The sequence below is a fragment of the Chelonoidis abingdonii genome, chromosome 9 (assembly GCF_003597395.2).
Source record: "Chelonoidis abingdonii isolate Lonesome George chromosome 9, CheloAbing_2.0, whole genome shotgun sequence".
Lineage (NCBI taxonomy): Eukaryota > Metazoa > Chordata > Testudines > Testudinidae > Chelonoidis > Chelonoidis abingdonii.
The window spans coordinates 82004096-82029751 of record NC_133777.1 but is presented as its reverse complement, the minus strand read 5'-3'; the positions used below and the strand labels follow the sequence as shown (position 1 = coordinate 82029751).

At 39.5% G+C, this 25656-nt stretch overlaps 1 protein-coding gene across 5 annotated transcripts in view; it reads right to left on the bottom strand.

The window, feature by feature from the left end:
* MAP2K5 (mitogen-activated protein kinase kinase 5) overlaps positions 1-25656 on the bottom strand; it is a 195315-nt gene that overhangs the window by 118366 nt on the left and 51293 nt on the right. For all 5 annotated transcript variants that reach the window (XR_004371552.2, XM_075069741.1, XM_032764314.2 and 2 more), the window contains 3 exons: positions 15705-15744; positions 2036-2104; positions 1863-1944 (listed from right to left, as the gene is read on the bottom strand). Coding sequence is in view for 4 of the 5 variants with exons in the window: in XM_075069741.1 (XP_074925842.1) it covers positions 1863-1944; positions 2036-2104; positions 15705-15744 (191 nt within the window). In the remaining variant the exon portion in view is untranslated. The remainder of the gene's footprint in view (positions 1-1862; positions 1945-2035; positions 2105-15704; positions 15745-25656) is intronic.

The following is a 25656-nucleotide window of genomic DNA, read 5'->3' as shown; positions in this document are numbered from 1 at the left end:
TTATAAACAACTTATAAATAACTTCCAAGACAGAAGTCTGGTCAAAAATGGTCACTAGGGGTTAAAAAGTGTCATGCTTAAGGGCTATTCACTTGCAGGGTCTAGGAGGTAAACGTTTCCATCTTCACCTGCAGCCCTACACATCCATAAGAAAGTTTTGAACAAAAGCTTTGACAAGGTCCCATTATGTGAGTTTTGTTCTTCCTTTACATTATTGTTTACAACTCATTGCCAGAGGGAATGCATACTGCATTAGATGGACCAGAGTTCTTTTCCAATATGATTCCAAGTAACTTTTGCATGGTCAGTAAATACCAGTGTTGTGCAACATTATGAAAGATGCACATCTTAAAGGGTTAATTGTCCTTATACAAGAACTCAGAACAGTAAACATTTACAAATAGGTACTTGTCACTTTTTAATTGCATTTGAATTTGCCTGATCACTTACAGACCCTGATCGTCAGACTGTAAGTATATGCACATTGTAGCATTTCCAAATATTTCCCTACTTGGTACGCCCACCACGTGACATGCAAATATAAATACTAATTTGTACACAAGTTTCCAGCCTGGTCTCAACCTCTGAGTATGTTAATGAGAACCCAAATATTGAAAATCAAGCCCATTGGTCAATGTTTGTATAGTACAGGAACATCAATGAACGTCACATCTGGGTTTTGTTGAATGAATATATATAAAAAACTTAGCATTTATAGAAGATCAGAGCCACAATTCATCTATGTAAATGGATTGCAAGGAACTTCAGAACAGCAAAGGGAAGGGCAAAAAAGAATGATCATATCTAGACTGTAAAACAGATTATTGTAATGAGCAGAAATATATAAAAAACTTTATTTGCGATCCTCAATGGAAGAAAGAAAAGAAGGTAGCCAACAATGGTCATTGACACACATCTGTTTAATGTAAATTTCTTATGAGAGAGCCATCTTTGCATGACTATTTATATTATAAATTACTTGTAAAACTTCTATGTCTTCATATCCGACTCAACTGCACCTTAGTAAAAAACCTAGCTATGCCACAAAATGCTGGCTCATAAGAAATTCGTAGCGCGTCATGGATTATTGCTTCAGCGACATAATGACAACATAAAACTAAGACTAGAATGTTGGAAAATGTTTGAGTTTTCATGCACCAGACACTGGAAGACTGCATCTGTCATGCAAGAGAGACTCTCAGACTTGATAGACAGAGGATAGCAATGATTATAAATTGCTTTAATAAAATTACTTTGCTTGTTGAAAGTGCCTTTTATCCAAGGATCTCAAAGCACAAAATTTCAATGTAAAAGTGCTAATAAATCCCCAGAACGACAGTGGAACCAGATCACAGGTTAGGGAGTACTATAGGCCTGAAAGGGATTCATACCAGAAAAAATAAGGGTACACTCCCAAGGAAACTGAGTGCAGCAGAGCTAAACAGCTGTGTTGGAAAATAATTCGTTATCTTGCAATTAAGAACCAATTTTCACTGAAAACACACAGGACATTGGGTTAATAGATTTCTTTAAAAGGAAATCTGTTTTGGCTATTGAAACATTAAAAGAAAAGAACAGCTGTTTTGTCAGTGAAGACAGACTGCATGGAAGAATCAAATATCAAAACACAGATTAAACTAGCATTTATTTCTGTTCTACTTAAATTTTCAATATAAGTAAATGAAATTACATTCAGAAAAATATTATGTATAATGAAATATTTAATGTAAAGTGGTAATTCTAACATCCTTTTTAAACTGATCATATTCTCCTATACACTGGAAGTATACATCTTTAAATGTTTTATCAATTACTTTTTTTTTTTTTTTTACAATTAACAGTACACAAAATACTCAACTCACCATCCATGAATTCTGTACACAGTGAAATTCTGTTTTCGACAAAAAAAGCGCCATAAAATCCTATGATATAAGATGAGTCACACTGTAAAAAGAAAAAAGAAGCCTATTAAAAAATCCTCTGCATAAAGACTACAGACCATCATAATTAGAAGTAAGTGTTATAAAAAGAATACCTTATAAAGGATTTCTAATTCCGACATTATCTGCTTTTGGAGTTCCAGTGTAATATCTAAAGGTATGAGCTAAAAATAAAAACATTAGAAACATTATCTGTTCTGAAATAAAATACAAGTAAATTATATAGAATTAAAATCAACTGCATATATTGATAGCCTGTATGTGAAAGAGAATGTGGGAGCCCAGAAATGGCAGAGAAAGGAAACTGGAGGCCAAAGGTCAGAATTAATCACTTTTAAAAGTTAGTCACAGGTTAAACTGACTAAGTTTGGCCACACACATTCCCTAAGGATTAGGAAGAATACTTTACCCTAACAGTATTAGGCAGCACCGCCTAACACAGTGGTTCTCAAACTTTTGTACTGGTGACCCCTTTCACACAGCAAGGCTCTGAGTGTGACCCCCACCTTACAAAAAAGGAGTTTTTAATTTATATTAAACACTATTATAAATGCTGGAGGCGAAGCAGGGTTTGGGGAAGAGGATGACAGCTGGTGACCCCCATGTAACAACCTCCTGACCGTCGAGAGGTCATGACCCCTAATTTGAAAACCCCTAGCTTAACACTTTGCACTTATAAAGACATCTTTAACTCAAGGATACTAAGGCACTTTTACATATATTCAACCACACATAAAAGATACCTCATTTTACAGACAGGGAAGCTTGAGCACAGAAAGATCACATCAATCAAGTCTGTGGTAGGTGCGTAGACAGAGTTGAGATCAACTGATTTCCAGCCCTGGCGTGAGTATTTTTCAACTGCAGCTGGCCATAAAACACCTAAAACTCTGGGACACTGATAAACTTTGCAGAATGTAGCCAAGACACTTTACACATTCTAAGTAAGTGCTGTAGCATTTGAATGAATTCTCAGTGTGGATATCACTGTAGGAGCACATGGCCCCATGCACCGGAGGCCCAAGTATTTTGAATTGTGGCGTATGTCATTGGCCGTGCATGTGTCCTGTGCCTTCTTATGCTCCAGTACAAAGGATAAGAGGCAATAACTCTCCCTCAAGTCCCTCACTATCTGAAGACCATGCTGCAGAGGACTACAAAAAGCAGGGATGGAGGACAGGTCATGGGATCTGCACTGACTACAACATCTCAAAGAACCACACTTACCATTGTCTCCAAGTATGTGTTAGTATGGATCCCACTGCACAGGACTGGCAAACTGTACTTCTTCTGGACAGTGAGAATGAGGCACACCAGCTGCATTAGTCAGCTAGCAATTGAAGTACAGCTCTCTTGAATCTGGCATGAGTACTAACCACCACGATAAGGGTGTAAAATTTGACCAATATCAATGGCTTGCTCCATATTGCTGCTTTGCAAATCTCAGATACTCGTACGTTTCTGAAGCAGGCCAAAGACACTGCATATGCCCTGGTGGAGCACGCCCTGATGTCTGGAGGGAGACGCTCGCCACCTGATAACAGGAGATGCATTAAGTGATCCACTTAAAGATTTTCGCTGATGAGATGCAAAAAGAACAAGGAGTACTTGTGGCACCTTAGAGACTAACAAATTTATTTGGGCATAAGCTTTTGTGGAATAAAACCCACTTCATTGGATGCATGCAGTGGAAAAAACAGTGGGAAGATATAGATACATAGGGAACATGAAAAAATGGTGTTGCCATACCAGCTACAATGAGACTAATCAATTAAGGTTGGCTATTATCAGCAGGAAAAGAAAAACTTTTGTAGTGATAATCAGGATGGCCAATTTCCAACAGTTGACAAGAAGGTGTGAGTAACAGTAGGGGGAAAATAGCAAGGGGATACAGCCAAAAAAACATGAAGAGAAAGATTAAACATTTTGGTCATGTGATAATAGAGCAAAGTTCTGGAAATGTCCAAGGTAGCTTCTTCTTTTCTGGCACTGAATGTGGCTTTAGGGAGAAAATGGGTAAGTTAATTGACTACTTCAGGTGAAACTCCAAGACAACCTTAGGGATGAATTTAGCATGTGGTCTCAGAACCATCTTGTCCCTGTGAAAGATGCATAGGGAACTCTGGCCATAATGGCCTGGAGCTTGCAGACCCTCCTCACTGAGGTGATGACAGCCAGAAAGACTGTCATAAGGGTAAAGTGATTAATCAAACAATACAATAATGGCTCACACAGAGACTCCATAAATGTTAGGACAGGGGTGGCCAACCTGCAGCTCTGGAGCCACATATGGCTCTTCAGAAGTTAATATGCGGCTCCTTGTATAGGCACCAATTCCAGGGCTGGAGCTACAGGTGTCAACTTTCCAATGTGCTGGGGGGGGTGCTCACTACTCAACCTCTGGCTCTGCCACAGGCCCTGCCCCCACTCCACCCTTCCTGCCTCCTCCCCTGAGCCGACTATGCCCTCACTCCTCCCTCTTCCCCCAAGAGCCTCCTGCATGCCACAAAACAGTTGATCGGGAGGTGCAGGGAGCAGGGTGGGGGAGCTGCTGACATATTACTGTGGCTCTTTGGCAAAGTACATTGGTAAATTCTGGCTCCTTCTCAGGCTCAGATTGGCCACCCTGTGTTAGGAGGACAATGTTGAGATTTTATGTAGGAGGCAGGTCTCTAACAGGTGGGTAAGTAAGCAAGAAGTCCTTGAGGAATCTCAGTACTGTTGGATGTGAGAATACGAGTGTGAATGTATTGGAGCTAGCATGGTGAAATAGCTGCAAGATGGAATTTGCAAGGAAATGCAGCTTGTAGTTGAGTATCCTGAGTTTCACAGCCTCTGCTGGGCTCCAGATTATGTTGGAGTGCTCATATGGAGATTCATTTCCATTCGGAGGAGTGGATCTTCAATAGATGGTTTCTTGCTCTGTATGAGGATTTCTTGAATTTGTTGAGAACAATCTGTCAGCAAAGTTCAAATCAGCCAACATACACACCCTCAGGTGCATGGTTTGAGTGCAATATCTGGCAGTGGTTCTCAGATATTATGTCTGGGCAGAATGGGAGATGGATGGGAGGCTGAAAAAACATGGGCAAAAGATGAGAGCCAAAACTGCCTCAGCCAGAAAGGAGCTCTTAGGATCGACTGTCTGACTTTTGATATCACCCTGGAGAACAGGGGAGTCAAAGGAGAGATGCCTGGTGATCACCATCGCAGGAAGATGTCTGGAGCAGAAGTATGGGCACTTGCAAATGTCTTCTGAAGCAAACAATTCTATCATGGGAGTACCCCACTGGCAAAATATGGATGCTGTGATGGACATCTGCCGTCACCACTTGTGGTTGGGTACCATATGCTGACTTGAAAAGTTTGTCAGGTTGTTGCTGATTCCAGGAAGAAGTAGAGCCAATAGGGTTTGCCCCTGGTGAGGACATCAAGTGCACAGTCTGATGGCTTCCCGGCATGAAGGGGAAAAGCGAGTGCCTCCTTGCTTGTATATGCAGTACATTAATGATGTGTTGTTTGTCCAGTTTTATGACAATGCAGGCCACTGGATGACCCTCAGCTCCAGGACGTTCAGATACAGCTTCAAATTATCCTGAGATCAGGTCCCCTGAATCTGCAGATGATCCAGATGGGCACCCTAACCTGTCTCTGAAGTGTCTGTGATGAATGTCATCATCAGGGAGTGGGGTCAAGAAGGGAAGTTCCTTCCGGACAAACTCTGGGTCCATCCTCCATGCGTGGTCCTGCAGGACCTGGGGCAACATTCCAGACAAAAACATTTCCATCTTCGATTCACCGAAAATGCTGAAAAAAAAAAAAACTGGTTTCAGTTTGACACAAATTAATTTTTTTTATAAATTTTCAGAACTGCCAACAAACCGAAAAAACCAGTTATTCTCTCAACTCTAGCTGGTGCTGCTTCTCTACCCATGTTTCCGTGAGTGTTATTATGGCTGGCATCTGCCACATGGCTCAGGTCCAACAGTTCCCCATTTACGGGGAGGACAATTCTGGCTGCCTCAGGAGCTGTCAAAATATCAAAAGGCTTATAAGCTTTCTCTAATATGCAATAGGAAGTCTCTATTTCCTGAATCTTAGCAATTCTCATAAGTTCTTAGAATGACAGGAAGTCACCTGGCACCAGATATAGTGCCAAAGACATGCCTCATTGGGCAATGAGGATGACTAGCCCTTTGGTGGCAAAACAGGATGCTGTTGTGGTTCTTCTGCCCCCATGTTTTTTTCCTGGAAGTCTGGCATAGGTGGTCTGTCCAGAGAAGTTGATGGACAAAACGATCTCTTCCTCTTCCTCTTCCTTGAATGTCGTGTAGCACTGGTGGAGTCAGCTTTGGCGCCAGAGGTGGTCAGTGCCATTGCCAGGTCTTGTCTCGATGCTGATTTCTGGGGTTGCTTGATAAAACTGGCTTGTTCACGATCAGCATTCTGGAGCTAGTCTCCTCAGGACCTGAAGAAACCTTTGAATATCGCGCCAGGAGATGAAGTTTCAGCCACAGGTCTCACAACCAATGCATTCTTGGGGAGAATGAAAGGCATTGTATATGCTCAGTGCATCGGACACTCCTAAGCAGAAGAGGCACTGCTATTCCCATCTTTCAGTGAAATTAGTCCATTGCAAAAGGGGCAGGACTTGAAACCCACAGGTTTCAAATCTGTCACATTGAGTGGGACTGTACCGGGAGTCTGACTTGCGAACATTCAGTCAGATGGGTTGATTTAATTCACAGAAGGTCATATGTCAATGGATCAGAAGTGTCTTGGGGCTTTTACTGAAGAGAGTTTGAGAAATTTAGCCAAATCTAGGAACTAGTGGGTCAGACCCTCACCAGCTTCTTTCTTACAACCATAGGGGTTAAGAGGAAACTAAAGGAGGTCCATGGCAGACCCACCCTTTATATTTTCACATAGGAGCATAAGGAGGCACAGGGCACATGCACAGCCCCAAATGACAAGGCTATTCAAAAGACTCTTTAACTTGTGCATGTATGCACCTTCAGTGGAATTCACAATGATACATACCCCAAGAACAATACGAATTTACACTGGATGCCAAGCTTATGTCTGGAGTAACCGCCTGACAGGCATAGAATTTAAGCTTCCCTGGCTCTTGTAAGTTCACTGAGAACTTCATTCTTGGGTGGTTTTGGTACTAGGTTTGATCGGGGATTTAAGTAAAATCGTGAACATCTGAATTAAGCTTAGATGTGAAGATATTTGAGAAAGACTGAATATGGCTGATGTTAACACAATCAATATGTCTCCCCAACTCCCTCACTTAAAGACCATCTATAAATTCGAGTAATACCTTGGAAATTCTGAATAAGTAGCAGAAGCTACGGAGTGCTTTTATGGCTCTCCATTTTCAAACAATACAGTCAGTGTCTATGAAAGGGAGGCACTGAAAGGCAGAACTATTTATGACCCATGTGGGTCTAGCCAGGTTGAAGATTTGTCACACTCATTATTTTGTAACTTTTATTGTCTTTGGAGAAATAAATAGCTATCTTCAATCTTGGCCTTTTGCACCACTGGTTCAAAAATTAGAATACTTGTTATGTAACCTGAATAGATCAGTTATATAGACAGTTGCTCTACTTGCCTCAGTGGTGGCAAAAACAAGGAAAGAATTGTGTGAAGTTAATTTTCTTTGTGGCCTAAACAGGTCAACTTAGTCTCAGCTTTTGTAATTTCATTTTGTTTATTATTTTATGGGGTGTCTTAAATGTGTCATTTGAATTTAGGAGAAGAGTTGAACCTGTTATTTTATCTTTTGTATTGTGATGACTTAAATATTTGTGCTAACTTTGTTGAGAGTTATAGTTAATTACTAAGATGCTACACTAATACATCTGAAATTGATTGACACTAAAGGCATGTTATCCTTAGTCTTACTTTCCCCACCCATATGCTATTTTATAGTAAGATAGAGCAAAAGCAGTACTTTTGCAGAATTAACAGTACACAAATTATGTGTTGCATATACTGCTGATGAAACAAAATAAAGAGAGAGACCATTTCCAAACATACATTTTAGAGTATTGATGTCCGTGTAAAAGAAAAAAGCATAGTTTCCATCAAGAGTTAGCTTTAGGGTTGTTTATAAAAGCTCTCACTAAACTAAATTGTAACTGTAATATAGAGGTGCCAAGAAACATTTAACACACTTCTCTAGATCAATAGTCATTTTCCAGCAATATTCACTTACATTTTTCAGTCTGAAAAACTTAAAATAATTTGCTGGAACACTGAAGCAGTTTTACCCATTAACATATTAATTTGTTTAATCCTACTTCAAATATATAAAGATTAATTTTCTTTTATTATATACCACGGAGAATAAAAAGTCTCCCTGCTCTCTGCACTGAAGCTTTCACTGACCTAAACACTGACTAGTTAGCATGGTTGGTTTCAAATACAAACACCAGCATCCACTCACCCAAAACCTGGCATCCTATTGTTTTGAATTAAACTATAATTACATACAGACTCTGCATTATAATGTTAAAGATGACCTGCAAAGGGATAGCCCTACAACTTCTGTATGTACTTCATCCCCATATACACCAAACAAATAAATGATGAATGGGGAACCTAAAACAAAAAAGTTACAAAAGACACATGCCAGCTCTGCTGTGACAGTCCAGAAGGCATCGCCAGGAAACACTAGATTAGATTAGGCAGCCAATACATAGGGGCCACAGTAAATGTTGCATTTTCCACATTATTAGAGAGGCCACTTTTAACTGTATTCAAACACGTATAACTGGCTGCTTTGGCCAGCACGGTTCCATTGTGTCTGAGCTGGAGCTGGTTGGCAAGACTTTAGAAAACCTGAACAGGAACATATGTTTAATCATAATTTATCATCTGAATAACACCCTTTTATTTAGGGCTTTCAGCACTGTAATTGGGCCAAAAGTGGGGGAAAAAAGGCTGCATGAACTCCCCTACATCAGAACATAGAATCAGAATAACAGAAGATTAGGGTTGGAAGAGATCTCAGGAGGTCATCTAGTCCAACCCCCTGCTCAAAGCAGGACCAATCCCATCTAAATCATCCCAGCCAAGGCACTGTCAGGACTGACCTTAAAAACCTCTAAGGATGAAGATTCCACCACCTCCCTAGGTAACCCATTCCAGTGCTTCACCACCCTCCTAGTGAAATATTTTTTCCTAATATCCAACCTCGACCTGTCCCACTGTAACTTAAGACCATTACTCGTTCTGTCATCTGGTACCACTGAGAACAGTTTAGATCCATCCTCTTTGGAACTCGCCCCCCATCTTCAGGTAGTTGAAGGCTGTTATCAAATCCCCCCTCACTTTTCTGCAGACTAAATAAGCCCAGTTCCCGCAGACTCTCCTCTTCAGTCAGATGCCCCAGCCTCCTAATTGTTGCCCTCCGCTGGACTCTCCAATTTGTTCACATCCTTTCTGTAGTGGGGGGCCCAAAACTGGACACAATACTCGAGATGTGGCCTCACCAACATTGAATAGAGGGGAATAATCACATCCCTCGAACTGCTGGCAATGCTTCTACTAATGCAGCTCAATATGCCACTAGCCTTCTTGGCAACAAGGGCACACAGCTGAATCATATCCAGCTTCTCATCCACTGTAATCCCCAGGTCCTTTTCTTAAGAACTGCGCCTCAACCAGTCGGTCCCCAGCCTGTAGCAGTTCATGGGATTCTTCCATCCTAAGTGCAGGACTCTGCACTTGTCCTTGTTGAATCTCATCAGATTTCTTTTGGCTCAATCCTCCAATTTGTCTAGGTCACTCTGGACACTATCTCTACTCTCCAGCGTATCTACCTCTCCCCCAGCTTAGTGTCATCTGCAAACTTGCTCAGGGTGCAATCCATCCCATCATCCACACCATTAATGAAGATGTTGAACAAAACCAGCCCCAGGACTGATCCCTGGGGCACGCCGCTTGATATCGGTTGCCAACTAGACATCAAGCCATTGATCACTACCCAGTAAGTCCGACGATATAGGTAGCTTTCTATCCACTTTATAGTCCATTCATCCAATCCAGACTTTTTTTAACTTGCTGGCAAGAATATTGTGGGAGACCATATCAAAAGCTTTGCTAAAGTCAAGGTATATCATGTCCACCGCTTTCCTCATATCCACAGAGCCAGTTATCTCATCGTAGAAGGCAATCAGGTTGGTCAGGGATGACTTGCCCTTGGTGAATCCATGTTGACTGTTCCTGATCACCTTCCTCTCCTCCAAGTGCTTCAAAATGGATTCCTCAAGGACCTGCTCCATGATTTTTCCAGGGACTGAGGTGAGGTCTGTAGTTCCCTGGATTCTCCTCCTTCCCTTTTTAAAAGATTGGCACTATATTTGCCTTTTTCCAATAGTCCAAAACCTCCCCTGATTGCCACAAGTTTACAAAGATAATGGCCAAAGGCTCTGCAATCACGGCAGCCATTAGTTCCATGAAGGAATCAAAGTCTGCTTTTCTGAAGTCCAGGGTCCATATTCTGCTGCTCTCCTTTCTGCCTTTTGTCAGAATCCTCAACTCAACCACCTCATGCTTTCTCTTTGTCTGTGCTCATGCTTCTTTTGTGCATAGTTCCCTTGCAACAACATGGTTTTGTTTGCAGATAGCAAATTTGAAGGTGCCAGAGGTCTATGTGGGATGGGACACTGCTTAATACACCAAGAGGTTATAATTTCCCATGCCCATTACTACTGACACACAAGCAAAATAAATAAGGATCTGGCAGCACTCTTCACAACTGCAATGCACCTAGCTTGAATGGGCTGAAAGAAAATGAAATTTAAACTCTACACGCAGCCAATAAACCCTGCAGCAGCTCTGAAAGGACTGGTGTGGCAAAGAAAGGAAAAATTGTGACCTGCTCCTCTGGGACATATTGAGAGGTTAAATTAATCAAGTATAAATTAACTTGCTGTGAATTTACTCAGCACCATTCAGCACATATAGGAGCAGAACGGTTCAACTGATTTCAAGGAAACAGTTGTGGGTCAATCCTTAATATGTGGCAGGGTTGGCAATTTCCTGGGGAAAACCACTTTAGGACAGGTCTCTGGTAATTACCAGCTTAAGCCTGGTTTAAACTGGGAAATCGGGGAAACAATTGCATCAACATCTAGCAAGTTCATCAAGCACAGAAAGCATCCTTTCAACTTTTGGATACATCCATTCAAACTTGAGGAATCGGCTCGATCTAGCCACTATATCAAGTTGGTCTTCTGCTGCAGAATGCTACACGGCCAAACAGACTTGAACTGGTATCTGCAACTGCATGCCTCTGACTGCTTATTGCTTCATGCACACTACTCTCCATTACTGTCATTTTCATATAATCAAGTGTTTTCAACTTTTTCAATATATAATACTGAAAACTAAAATGAGTCATAACACGTATATCTTCTTGAGAAAATATCAAACAAAAATGTAAACAAACATCACAATAGTCAGTATTATAATTACATATATTAGTATTATGCCCACTGCAGTTTTACTTTTTATTCGTATAACCTTAAACTAATACACAAATTTACTGTCATATGTAACCACAAGTTGAATAAGTAACTAAAACCAAGTGTAATGTGGTGTGCATTAACAAAACAGCTTTTAACACAGAAAATGCCTTAAACTGGGACTAATTTTTCCCAAGGCACAAAAAAACATGATTTAACACCATGCCATTCCTGACAAATGGGGAAAAACTCAGGTGCTAATTGCAACATCTACCTTCTAGAAAAGCCAAAGCCAGAGTCAGAATGGTGGATCAGAAGTGTCTGACCCAACTGTGGCTCTCTCAAAATTAGCAGAGATGATGATCCACAAGTGATGGTGATGATGATGCTTAACAGTGGAGTATCGGAGCAGCTCATAAGCATTAATAAATTTTACCTCATGCCACTCCATGGTAGGAAAGTAGTAGATTTCCATTTTGCAGATGAGAAACTGAGGCACAGAACGGTTCTACAAACACACACATACACACAGGGAAAGGAACTGGAACACTGAATACAGGGAGAAAGAACCAGGAAACAAATAAGAGGGAGCAAAAGGCAGAACGCAACACACATCCCCTCAGTCTACCTGAAGCCCGTCTACACTGCAGTTTTACAGCCCTGCACCCAAGCCAGCTAACACGGGCCAGCCACGGGTGTTGAACTGCAGTGTAGACATACCCTAAGTGAGAGTTACCTAAGGTCACACAGCTACTCTGTGTAACATCTGCATAGAACCTAGATCTCTTGTCTACTAGTCTTGGACCCTGAACCACAACACGCTCCTTCCCTTTGGATGGAATGACAGAATGCCCCAATAATGAGAGTAGTATTAAGGATATCAACTCCCCTGCTTAAAATAAAGCAATCTATAAACATGCTAAGCAGTGTAAAACATATGAGAATTTGAATACTTAACATTTCAAATAGGAAGGGTTAAATCCAAGAGAAATACCTGTGCACACTTCCTCTGCTCTCCACTACACCTCCAGGACAAATAAGGATGAGTTGTCAAGTTAAATACAAGCAGTCAAGTGACTGAATTATAATTTACTCTGTGCTCAATTTAAATTAGTGTGAGGCTATTAAAATATCCAGTATAAATACGGCAATTCATCACAAGCTGTCATGGATGACTTCATCTATTTGCTGGAGTGGCATACGTTCCACTAAAGGGAACGAGAGCAAAATCACAGGTCAAATTAAGCTGCTATTCTGTTTTAATTCACTTATTTAATCTGTGGCGACATAATTGTCTTTTACAGTATGTACAACTCAAAGGAAATTTGGGAGTATTATAGTCAGTATACAAATGATTAATCAAATGGTCCATTTAAATGCTAGTTTAAGAGCAGCAAATACTAAAGCAGCTGAAGAATGGCAGTCAGCCACAATACACACAATGCTAGGATTTTTCATCCACTTTTAGATGGATTTTTTCCCCAGTTAGAAAATAAGTAATATTAGGAAATCTATTAAATCCTCCATGCATTATCTAGCTGAAAAGTTTTTATGGAAAACTCTAATGGTGTAGAGGGCTTCAGTCTGAAACACGTATTTTTTTTCTGCTCAGTCTACTTGCAATTTTCAAGTCTATCCACCAGCACAAAGCACCTAATCAACAGGTTTCACAAGTATTAACCTGGGTTGTCAAATCAATATGTAATATTTACATTTAACAGAAAGATACTCATGTAAGAATAACTTCACACGTTTGTAGCCCTTTCCATTCAGAGATGACAGTGTCCTCTATTATTTGTCCGCTTTACACTGATCAATCCTCACAACGTTTTTATCAGGACAAAGGCCTTAACCTCATTTTTTAGATGGGGAAACTGAGTCAGGGTAAGTGACTTGCTCAAGGTGACAGAGCAAATTAGTGACAAAACGGAGACAGAGATGCAGGTTTCCTGATTCCTACGTTTGCAACCATGACATTATAAACACATGACTATATGCACGTCCTGCAATATAATTTTTGAAGGGCAGAGAACATGTACATTTTAATTAATATTGATAAGGACAATCAAAGTAGTAACATTTAGCAATCAAAATCTAGGCTAACAAACCCACAAGATACTAACTAACCCTTGGAGACTGGTCAGCTCCTTAGGGCTTGAGGAAAACAACCAGGTGAGGTTCTTTGGAGGGAAAGGTTTTCTTGCAAATGAAAGGTGGGGGGGATCAGTCTCTCTTGCATGTAGTTAATCCTGACAAGCCCCTCCCTCCTCCAAGAACTGTGCCCTCACTTGCTCCACCACCTCTTGCAGACAATTTCTGACTGTTCTCATAGTGAGATAGTGGCAACATGCCTGAGTAACTTTGTGCCAGGGCTGGGATAGAGGGAGGCTCTAAGTGGCTTGGAAGAGATCTCTCTCAAGGGAGCAGGAACATGGAAAGAGGCAGGACTACCACCCAGTGAGAGATGGGGGCAGAGTTCAACAGGCAAACATTTTAGCCTTTAAAAGAGAAATAATCTTGGGGAAGAATATTTTTGGCCGCACATTAAAAAAAAAAGGTCTTTTCCTGTTAAAATTCTTGTTCAGAATTATTTATACAGAACCATCCCCATGTTTGTTTATTGTGACTATGGCGAATTCTTGTCTTTTCCATTTGATGTCACAGGTTTTGTCAATGACAAACACAATACTTGAAAATGTTTTAAAAAAAAAAGACGCTTGTTCAGTGTGCATGCGCAAAATTTGTAGAGTTCATCTCCTCTCTGAGTTCCACGTCCTGGGCTCTCATTCAGAGATTCATTAGACTTCAAACATTTCCTGCATTCAGAGAGCCAGTTGAGAAAGGAGTCAGCAAACATTTGCTCTTCTCATACGCACTGGAATTTTCAGTGGATCATATCAAAATACGTAATTACGTATTTCATCTTTTTTACGTGAAATACAAAAGGAATTTTTATCTTCCCTACAGAAAAGGTCAGAGGCAAAGCTGGGAAATGTTAAAATATACATGACTGAAAGCACAGAAAACCAGGGCCCAATCCTTGAAGCCTTCAGTGCATGGAACACATGCTGAAGTCAGTGAGCATTCCCTTATGGAGGTCTTCCAGCACAGACCCATAACCAGAAGCTCCATTTACTTCAATTCACACGAGCAAACTGTGGCAATGTTGCTTTCAGAAGCTAGGCTGCAAATACGCCCTCCTCTGCCCCCGCAAAATAAAATTCAACACAACTCAGCGATGTTAGAAAAAACATTGGTTAGATATAGGATGGGAGAAAAGAGTCCTAATGAAAACCTTAATCGTACATAAATTTCTAAGTAATTTTCCCATAAATTAAGTAAACTTTTCGTTTTTTAGTTACCTATTTAAGTTGCAAACCATAACAAACACTAAAAGGAAAATGTCTTCCTGAACTTTTTGGACTGTTTTTAAGTTTTAGTGGTATCACAAAAACCATATGTTTAGAGCTTGGCTGATAAGTAAAGGAGGAACTTATTTTCAAATACTTTGTATTAAAATATAAAATTGTATTTGCTATTCACCTCTACATATGCTGACTTGGTGCAGTGGAATCAGAAACAGTTTTCATTATTTGCTAACAGCTTTCAGTCAAACTTCAGTCCAGATTGTCACTTATTTTAATAAATAATAGTAATGCAATAGTAAATTTCAGTGGAGGTTCTAAAAATGCTGACACAGGGAAATCCACGCTTGGATACAAATGATCAAAGGAAAATTTAGGAAGACTATGAAGAAAATTTTCAGAACAGCAAGATCTCTTAGAAAGCAGAATAATCTCCCAAGGGAAATAATCATCTCACAAAGCACATGAAAATATACTCTACAGAATGCTTCTGCATCAGCAGAGGAACAAATAGGATGACCTAGGAGACCTTTCTACCACTTAGTTCTGTAATTCAAGGATTCAGGAGGTAAAGCAGAATCATTGCCAACTGGTTTTCATCCCCATGGTACACCACAGCTATTCTCAGGTTTACCCACTTAACCTACATGGGGGGAGAGGGGGGAATGCAGTGGTGCCTGAAGCACAATGCAGAATAATACCCAGCTACCACCATGTGAAACTTGGTCATCTGGGAGCTCTGCGGTCATTCTGATTTGTTAGATTATGCAATGCGATTTTCCTACATAAAGTTCTGTGGCTGTTTAATGCAATGAAGCAAATTAAGATCTGATAATTATAAAAAGGAAAAGGAAAGAAACCAAAATCAAGATTAAAAAACAAAACAAAAAAACCAGAAAATTACTACGATAGCTTACCTTTACTGCCAGTATTTTTCCACTAGGGACATGATACGCTCTGCATGAGGGAAAAAATTAAATAACTTGAGATCCTGCAAAATTACCTTTATATTTATATATGCAACCTGTATATAACTAATTTGACATTAACACTTTTACTGGAAACCAGTTTCCCTATAATATTTCCAAACTGCAAAAGTATTTCAAGGCATCTATGTCTAAAAACAACTAATCAGAAAAATGAATTTATGTACAATAAAATTTTGTAGATGATCCACCAGTTTCCACATGATGTTTATGCATGTTTTGTAGATAGGCATATACATAAGGAAATTTTATACTGTATAGTAATGTGGATATGCATATGAACAGACTTGCCTTCAGAGTTTATTACAAAGTAATGCAAGTATGATATAAACCCTTGTGATGGGGCACCTGCCCCAAACTAGGCTCTAAGGGGTTAATAGAGCCTTGGGAGGCTGCATAGGAGGCAGTCAATCAGAGAGGGGCTGAGAGGAGCAGCCAGTCAGGGCCAGGCTGGCTCATATAAGAAGGGCTGCAGACCACAGCTGCTTCAGTCACTTCCTGGAGCTTGAGGAGGGAGGAAGACTGACTGCCTAGCAGGCTGAAGGTAGCAAGCACTCCAGACAGAGCAGTGCTGCAGGTAGAGACCCAGGGAGCTAAAGGCAAATCCTGGCGGGCTGCAGGGATCTGCAGGCTGAGGCCCTGAGGCAAGGGCAATGAGGGTGCCAAGGGCCGCAGGGACGTGTCCCAGCGAAAGAAACTGAGAGGCTGGAGGGGATGCAGCACAGTGGTGCCATCTACAGGGTCTCTGGGTCAGGAGCCAAAGTAGTGGGCAGGCCTGGGTTTCTCACCTCCTCCTACCTTGTCACTGAGAAAGTGGCCAGATAATTGGCTGCAGAAGCCACTGAAGGAAGTGGCTGGACAGTGGACTGTGATACTGTCCCCCAGAAGGGAGGAGTGCAGACTGAGGCAGAGCCAGAGGGCTGTGTCACGAAAAGGATGTCGTGATCCTGGGCGTGATTTGGGTCCCTGGAGCAGAGTGACAACGGTAAGATGTCACCAGAAGAGGGAGCACTGGCTTGCACTGGCTAGCAGAGCTGATTGTGGAGTCGTTCAGCAGGGGGCGCCGCAGTGGTGAGTCGCACTCCATCACAACTGTATTCTTATTCTTCATATTCATATTCCATACATATTCTACATATTCACAGCACAAACTAATCCTCTCTAATCCTGCAGCTATTTTGAGAGTTAAGACAAAAGGGAACCCAATGGTGATTGACTGTTCATAGAAATCAAAAGACTAACCAGAATATTAGTTAGAAATCAACATTCTGCATCTGTCTATAGTATAATTAATATCTGTATTATAACAATGCATCTACACCTTAATGTCTACATGTACTTGGAATGATTTTGCACAGTAATCCAAGAGCAGTTTGAGTCAATTTGTCTCACAAAATATTTATAATTGGCTGTTGTAAGATGAACAATATAACCCTAACCTTATCATTCCAAGAAACTAAAAATGTATGAGAAAAACATTCTACATATAAATGTTGAATATAAACACAACCATTAAAGCTTTTTGCTTCAGAAATTTTAATGTCTAGTACTGGTTTATTGTACTATGTACAATATTGTCTCATATGTGGCATTAACTTTAATGAATTACAATACTGTGTAGCACTATATACCACTAGTAATTATCACTGAAGAAAAAACTTTAATAGTTTTTGTTCCCATGCAAAATTATTCATAGTACAGGACAAGAATATCATTTACTCTTATATTTTTTATTGTTTGCATAACTTCTGTTAATGGCTTGGGAGCTTAAAAAGCTCATTTAAAATGATCTTAAATCAACAATTTATGGGATAATATTGATAAATATGTGAATAGCATAAACTTATAGGGACTGACAATATTTTACATGGTATGCATCGAAATCAGTATTATTGTCAGTTTAAGGTGCAGAACACAGGATTGTCAGATGAAGTTATAACTGAGAGACTGACAGCTGAATGCATAATAAATGAGTCAGGTGGTGTAGAAGAACTATTCTGTAACTATGGATGAACCAACAGTGGCAAAACATTTTGACTTTAAGATCAGCAGAAATGATAAGAAAATGAACAGGATGAGATAGCATGCTTAACGTCTGTTAGTTTAATATGTACTGTGCTGGACAGTTTGGCAACTTAATTAGCTTGTCAAGAAAGCTGATCTTTTTTTCCCTAAGAGAGGTTTCCTGTTTCCAAGTGAATTAAAAGGGAAGACTTGATTATTTAATTATGATGCACGCTAATTCATCTGTGGAAGTTTGGGTTAAATTTCCAGCAACGGGCAGATACCTGGTTTGGTTTACAGAGCATTTAATTATCATTGAGAACTGGACCACAAAGGAGACATCATGCCCATGGGTACAGTGTGTCCCTTGACTTTGCAAATGGCATGCTACCTGGGAGAAAAGGGATTTGTTTACTTCAGACTGATATGGCATCTCAATTGTCTTGACCTTCCTAAACACAATAACTGTAAAGTGATTAATGAAGTCTGAATAGGAGCTTTGGTTACACCAAAAGACAATGGTATACCTTGGCAGTGTTTTAATTAACAACTAACACTTCAAATTAGTCTGCATTTGCTATAGTAATTACCTGTTCCAGTGAGTGTGTGGAGAAAATATTTTTGTTAGATACTAGGTAGAACAGCCATGGGGAATTAACCAATCTGGCTAGTGTCAGCATGGATAACATATGAAGATTTAGGAAGCTGCAGAATCATATCCCAAAAAACCTATAGAATAATGTGCTTACCCTGAAGGTTTGTTTTTTCTTTACATTTGTTAAATGTACTCACAACCCAATCTATGAGTAAATATGTAGAGATTGAATTAATATTGTATATAAATAAATATACAGATCCATTCCAGGAGACAATTCTTTACACACCTTGCTGTCACCCAAAAGATAAAGGCTTGAGTAAACGAGCTTCATTGTGCTAGAATGTGATATGAGAGATGAAGTAAGGTAGTAAGTTCAATGTTGTACACTCTCAAAGACACCCCAATGGCCCAATCCTGCAAGGTGCTAAGAGCTGATAGCGTTTAGCACTTGGCAGGATCCGGTCTTGGGTCGGCAGAGAAACTTAATTTAAATCTCTTCCATTGAAGTAAAGCAAAGGCAACGGCTGTTGCTTAATAGGGACAGTTCTGATACAAATTCTGATGGTTGAGGACGTATTTGAATAATGTGAAAGAGCTAATTTAACTAGATGTTGTGTGAAAGTGTAAAATTCTAAGATTTGCAATAATTTGATAAATAAAAAATATATAGAGGAGCAGGTAAAAACAATATGCAGTGAATAATAAATTTTATTCCATATCAGCTTTTATGTAGCGCAGACAGACACTTTTTAGTTGGCTTTTGCTCTTAGGGCAAATTTTTGCTACAGTAAAATATCTGTGCAGCTCCCACTGACTTCAGTAAGAATAGCTTGTGCAGAATCTGTGGCAGAGTGTGGCCCACATGGAGGCCAGAAGGCTGTCTACCAGTGTCCAGAGGATTCTATGCTAAGTGGAACTGCAGAGCAGTGTATTATTAAAGATAGTCTCACTTTTTAATATTTTATGCATCAGGAAGCCTCACATAACGAATCACAGGTTTCCTCAAAACTACAGCAGGTCGAAAAAATTTCTGTGAATAGACATTTTGCCAAAAGATGCATTTTGAGGGCTCTGAAACTATTATCAAATTTGTGTGGAATTTGACAAATAGTTTTGGGAGAAAATAAATAAAGCCATGGGACAAAAACCTTATTTTTTAAATTGTGTTTTTAAGTTGAAATGTTTCATTTCAACCAATTCAAAAATTTTGTTTGGCGTTTTCATTATAAAATAGCATTTCATTTTCCACTTCGGCCAATTTAAAAGACAAAACAAAAAACACAGACAAGGGCAAATCAAAACAAAACACCAAGAAATGTTTTGAATTGACCTAAAATGTTTTGGTTGATTCAAAATATTACTATTCACTCAGCTCTCCTTGCTATCTCTCAGTGTAGCTGAGGTCGAATATTATTTTGTTTACCTTCACTTTTGACTTGCGTTCCTCATATTTTTCTAATTGCATTTTGTTTGCACAGCTCAATACACTGGCACTGACTTAATGACCAAAGAACTTCTATAGGCATATCTCCTCTAAAACTGTGCTAAATCAGTTCATACCAAACAAAGGAAATATGCCATTGTTTCAAAATCCAAAACACTGCACAATGCAAAATATCCCAGGGAAACTACGTTTTGAATTTATAAGAGTTCACACCTTACAGAAACCAGCCATGGAAGAGCAAGTCTATTTCTCTATTTTTCATGTTCAGGGTTTATTTTTGCTCTGCAAATGAACCACTGCAAAAGCTATAACTCAGATGATTGGGAAGAGACAGCTATAAATCATTTATTGTTAAGGAAAAATTGAACAGGCAGCATTACATCAAGTTAGCCAAGTTCTGCAACAAGAAGTTTACATTTGCATTGTTCAAAATTGCCTTTTAAACTACTCACAAATCTGAACGTTATTATTAAAGTCCTGTTTCCATTTACAACTGCACAGATCCTTTTCATTTCTCTCCATTTCTGTATGTTATTTACACTGTGCATGTGTAATTAATGCCATGTAATGCACTGTTCATGTTTTCCTCTCATCAGAGGCATTACATATCAAATCACTGTGGCAAACTGAAAAAATGTTTGTTTCCCTCGTTCAGCTATATCATTAGAAGCCTAATCCAGCTCCCACTCAAGTTAGGGGGAGTCTTTCCACTGCTTTAGAAGTATTACAGGTAATATCCTACATGCTTACAAAATAAAACATTATTTTATCCTATCAACCTGACAACACGTTTACAGTGAACACTATGCTGCACTGACTAAATTTTTCCAACAGTAAAAACAAAACAAAACAAAAAAATAACAACAAAAACTATACTATCTGCTAGCAATTTAGTTAGAAAATTCGACAGACATAAAACAATTTTTGTAATATCCTAATACCATCAAATCCCCGTTTTCTTGACCAAGATTTCAGCTCTTTCATAAATTGCAATTCCAAAATCCTGAAGCAGGCATAAATCAATACCAGCTGATCAGGTATTTCAGAGACAGTTTTGTTAAAGAAGTACAATTGGTCAATTTTTGTTCTAAACTAGGAATATTTTAGGTGAAACATGTTAATGAGATAACAAATACACAGTTCAGATATTCACATTTGGGGACCAACCCTATAAGATGCTGCAGTCCCTTCAGATTCCTTGAAGTCAATGCTCTAGATTTTCATTAACTGAAGTGGACGCAGAGGGTGAGCTGAAAGGTAATGGGTTGAAAAGTACGCCCAAACCACAGAATACCATATTAGAGACCACAGAAGAATTCACACTAAAGCAATGAGTAACATTGCTTGGAAGTTAAAAAAAACTATGTAAAGAACATGATTATTTTAATGCCATCTAAGAGTGCGTTTCTAATGCAGATAAAAGGACAAGATCCACGCTCCCAGGAGCTTCCTACAAACTAATATTTGATGCGACACAATTAGGTGAAGGGGATAATGCCATAATAGGGAGGGGCACGAGAAGCAGCAGCATCAATAAAATAAATCCATTACTCAACGAAGTGCTGAGTTTAAAAATAATCCAAAACTTATATTTGATTAAATCAAATGGTTGGAATAAATAAGTTGAGGACTTATCAATAGGGTTCTTATAAGCCTCACAGAAGAAATGAGTCTTCAGGAGGGAGGCAGAAGAGACAGTAGTGGCTTTGCAGCCCAGCTCAGATAGGACATCTTACGAATAAGAGGTGGCATGATAGGATAGCAATGGCTGTGAGAGAAGCGAACAAATAGGCCAACGAAGCTGGCACGCAGAGATGATGAAGAAGAGTTATTTATGGCCTTGACCCCTGTCCTGGTGTACTGTACTAGAAACCACAGGAGAATTCAAAACAAAGTGACTTGTGGGATTGCCTAGCAACTGAAAATCTAGATGAAACAAATGGTTGACGTATCCGTTTTGGGAAGTTATATTAGTGAAAAAGTGTGTGATTCAGAGAGGATTGCTGAAAGCCACAATACACTATATAAGTATGGGAAAGACTGACGCCAACTCCTATAGATTTTGGAACATATCCACTGCAGAAAGGAAATTGAAATCTTTGTTCACATTTCCATAAGCATTCATTATTCTAGCCCTCTACATCCATTACAGTGAACAGGTTCTAAGGAAGACTGGCACAGTTGTGTCAAATATTTTATTAACCATGACTCTTAACCATGTCCCTAGACACTGAAAGTCCTGAAGGGCCCAATGCAAGCCAAGTCCTTCAGCATAATTTTGTCACCTCTACTATGAAAATCAAAAGCTCTCCCAGGGAGCCTTACTAAGGCAGTATGCTCAAGTCTGTGGGCCAAGGCTGGTTATTCTGGGTAAAGAAGGAAAGATGGTCAAACAATGTCCTCCAGCTAACATCAGAGACATTCTGATCAACTTCACAAGGTGGTATATGTATCCTTTCTCCCCCAGAAGCAAAAACAATACAATGTGAACTTTGAGGGGATTTGGGAGGAAGAATTCCAGATGACTCCTCACAACATCAAAATAAAACTAAAGAGCAGTTTTTAACAGGAAAGAATACAAGGAAATAAAGAGTCGAGATTCAACAGTAACATGGGAATTTATATTATATAGTAAGGATTTAGGGATGGGCACATTAGAAGTGCATAGATTAGATATATTACGTTTCTGAAAACTTTTAGCATATATGTAACTAAAAAACATCGTTGTTCACCTTTAATCTAGTATAATCAAATTATTTTAAAAAACTTAACACTTATCTGAAACTTAAATATTACCTCACTCCCAGAACTGAAGAGTTACAAATGTTATATCCACAGTGTTACAGATGGGACAACTAACGTACACAAGGTTAAACGACTTGCGCAGTATCACAGAAGGATTCAGTATCAGAGCCAGGATTAGATTTCAGGAATTCCTGCTTCCCATTCCTAAATTCTTCCCAGCAAACTACTTTTTTATTTCCTCCCGCATCAATAATGGAAACAACAGAGCAATAAGGTATTCACTGTATAAGACTGAACCAATTCAATGATAAGCCATAGCCTGCCTATTACACTGATAGTCATTCCCTACCCCTTGCTATACACATAACTGACGTCTGCAAAACTGACAGAATGATGTGATGCTACAGTGTAAATTCATTAGTGACGTGGCCACTGAGTACTAGGTAAATGGTGCTCTCCGCCTGCACAGGCTTCTGAAAGAATCTCCTGGGTAATCACATGTATACGATCAGTCTTCTTAGCGTATGTGCAACGTGCCTCAGGTGGCGCATGACCTGGATTCACCATCGAATTTGGTCTGCTGGTTGGATCATTAGCTTCCCCGATCTGGGCTGGGTACTGACAAGGAGTGCGACATGAACAACGATCCTTCTAATAGCTGACAAAATTTCTAACAGTGACAGGACAACACAGTTCCTGTGAACAAAACATGTATTTCCTTCAGAAACTCTGGCAAGTGAGGACTGTTGGTATAAGTATTTCTTGCCACATAATATACTTCAGCGATGCCTATGAAAACAGTGGAAGCAATTATTCTTTTAAATTATTTGTAGAATCCTACCAGTTCCTAGAGGTTTTTCCAAATGAACAGACCTTGAATTCAGGCATGCTACTGATACTGCAGCCAGTAACAAAAAGTATAGCATCCAGTTTCATATGGGAAATCCTTTCTACTAGGACACAGTAAATCTACTTCCTTAATAAAAGCAAATATAGCTATAACAATTCCAAAACCACTTAAGTATTCTTTTTCTTGAAAATTTACTTACTGTGACAAAACCCAGATGGAAATAGTGGTTTTTCATTGACAAGTATTAGAATGATTATTTAAATGATACTATATTTTCTCCTTAAAACTGGAATGGATCCTCCAACATTGCGGTGTTCTTGTTTCATACTGTTAGAGGGCTTATTCATTCACCTTCCCACTTCCCTGGTCCTACTTGTGTGAACAGAAAGCAACAATATCCAAAGCCTGAAGGTGCAAGCAATTCCATGTTTATTGGGGTGAACTTCCAGCAAGCTTAAATCCAAGTTCCTTTTTCCTTATTTTTGAATTCCAACTTACTTCCTGTTTGTCCCAATTTATATAGCAATAGTCTCAGCTGTACCTTAACCAATCATTTTACTGAAATTTACCTAATCAATCCTAACATATTCTAACATGATTAGTTAATCACCTATATCCTAAAACATATGTTCCACCGACTATGCCAAAAATAATTTCTCTAAGTGAACAAGAGTTTGAGAGTGGGGAAAACTGTTCCTCCAAGATTTTAAGCTTGACGCGACACAGAATATATAAAATCTTTGATTCACTAGGTTCTCCTTTCCAAATCAACAAGAGACAGATTCTGCCCTCCCAATGTAGTCACATGGACTTGGCTCATAAAATATAATACAGTGCAAACCTTTTTTTCCTTATCCTGATGTTCAGAACATCTGAAAAGTAAACTTTCCAAGACATCTCCTGTGTGTGCATACATCTATCTTTCTCCTGCCCTCCCTCCACCTCATCATTTGTCCACTGAATTCTTGTTCAAGAGAGAGGCATTTTTCCACTCAACAAAGGCTACAAACACTGTTCAGCCTTACCCAGATCTGTATCAGGCCACCTAAGGAACAGCACAGATGGTCTCCAAAGAAAACACAGCATAATCCTCCTTGACAAAATCACAACACAGGCTTTCAGAAGGACAGGAATGGTGAAGACCTTCAGAACTCAGGTATCGAAGACCCAGTGGAAATAAACATGCCTACAGGAATGTCTGGTCTCAACATTCTGAATGTAAATGTTTACATAACAAGCAACAGTTGATTTGGTGGCACGCATCATCAGCAAACAGTTCTTCATATGTAAGAACTCAGAAGAGAATCAAACAGATTGAACACTTTCTTGTCCTAAGAGAAATAACCTAGAGCAAAACAATTCTGTCACAGCATTGTGTAAGATGAATAAAATAAGTGTTGCACATTGTAGAATGACATGTCGGTCACCAGCTGCAAACTGCATGCGGCAAATCACCCACAGATTTGGTTTACTGCTTTTGTCCGTGTGCGCGTGTGGATTTACCACTGTGTTTCATGCCAATGGTCAGATTTTGGGAGTTTTAAAGATAGTGTTGTCACCTACTAAAATGGCCATCTAAAAAATAGATTCAAACTGTTTCTATGAAATAAACACTTTGACAGTTGTTGCTGCCTTCTGTAATAGACAAACACATTAGCCGGGCTCTCTGGCTGGTAAAACAGGAAATACAAAGTGAACAGCAGTTGTAAAAAGAAGCTTTTATGGGGACTCTGCTAGTTCAAAAAGCAATCTATGCCAACCTTGCTTCTGTCTAAAATCCTATAACAAATGCTTGAATAGTGATTGCAAAATGATATGTTGTTAAACTACAGAACCAAAAAAATGCTTGTATCTAAAATCTAAAGAGTAAAACGAACACCAGAAACAGTACAAAGTGAATGTACAATACTTGATTCCACATATGGAGAAGGAGGGTGAGGGCCAGTGTATATGCGTGTGAGATTAAGTAGATCCCCATGTCATTTACCCAAGCAACATCTGTACAGTTGTCATTTCCATCTATTACCACTTTCCTTAATCCTCCTTTCCCCCTCTGCACACACACACCCCCTCCAAAGACCAGAAATCTGGAAGTCATCCTTTACACAAATTGCTTTCCCTTCCCTTCTCTCTCCCTTGTCCATTCCTATCACCACAGCCATAAAAGGCTCTGGATCCTGCAAAGAGATCTGCATAGACAGAGATCTATCCATAAAATGCCTTTGTGGGGTTGATCCCTTAG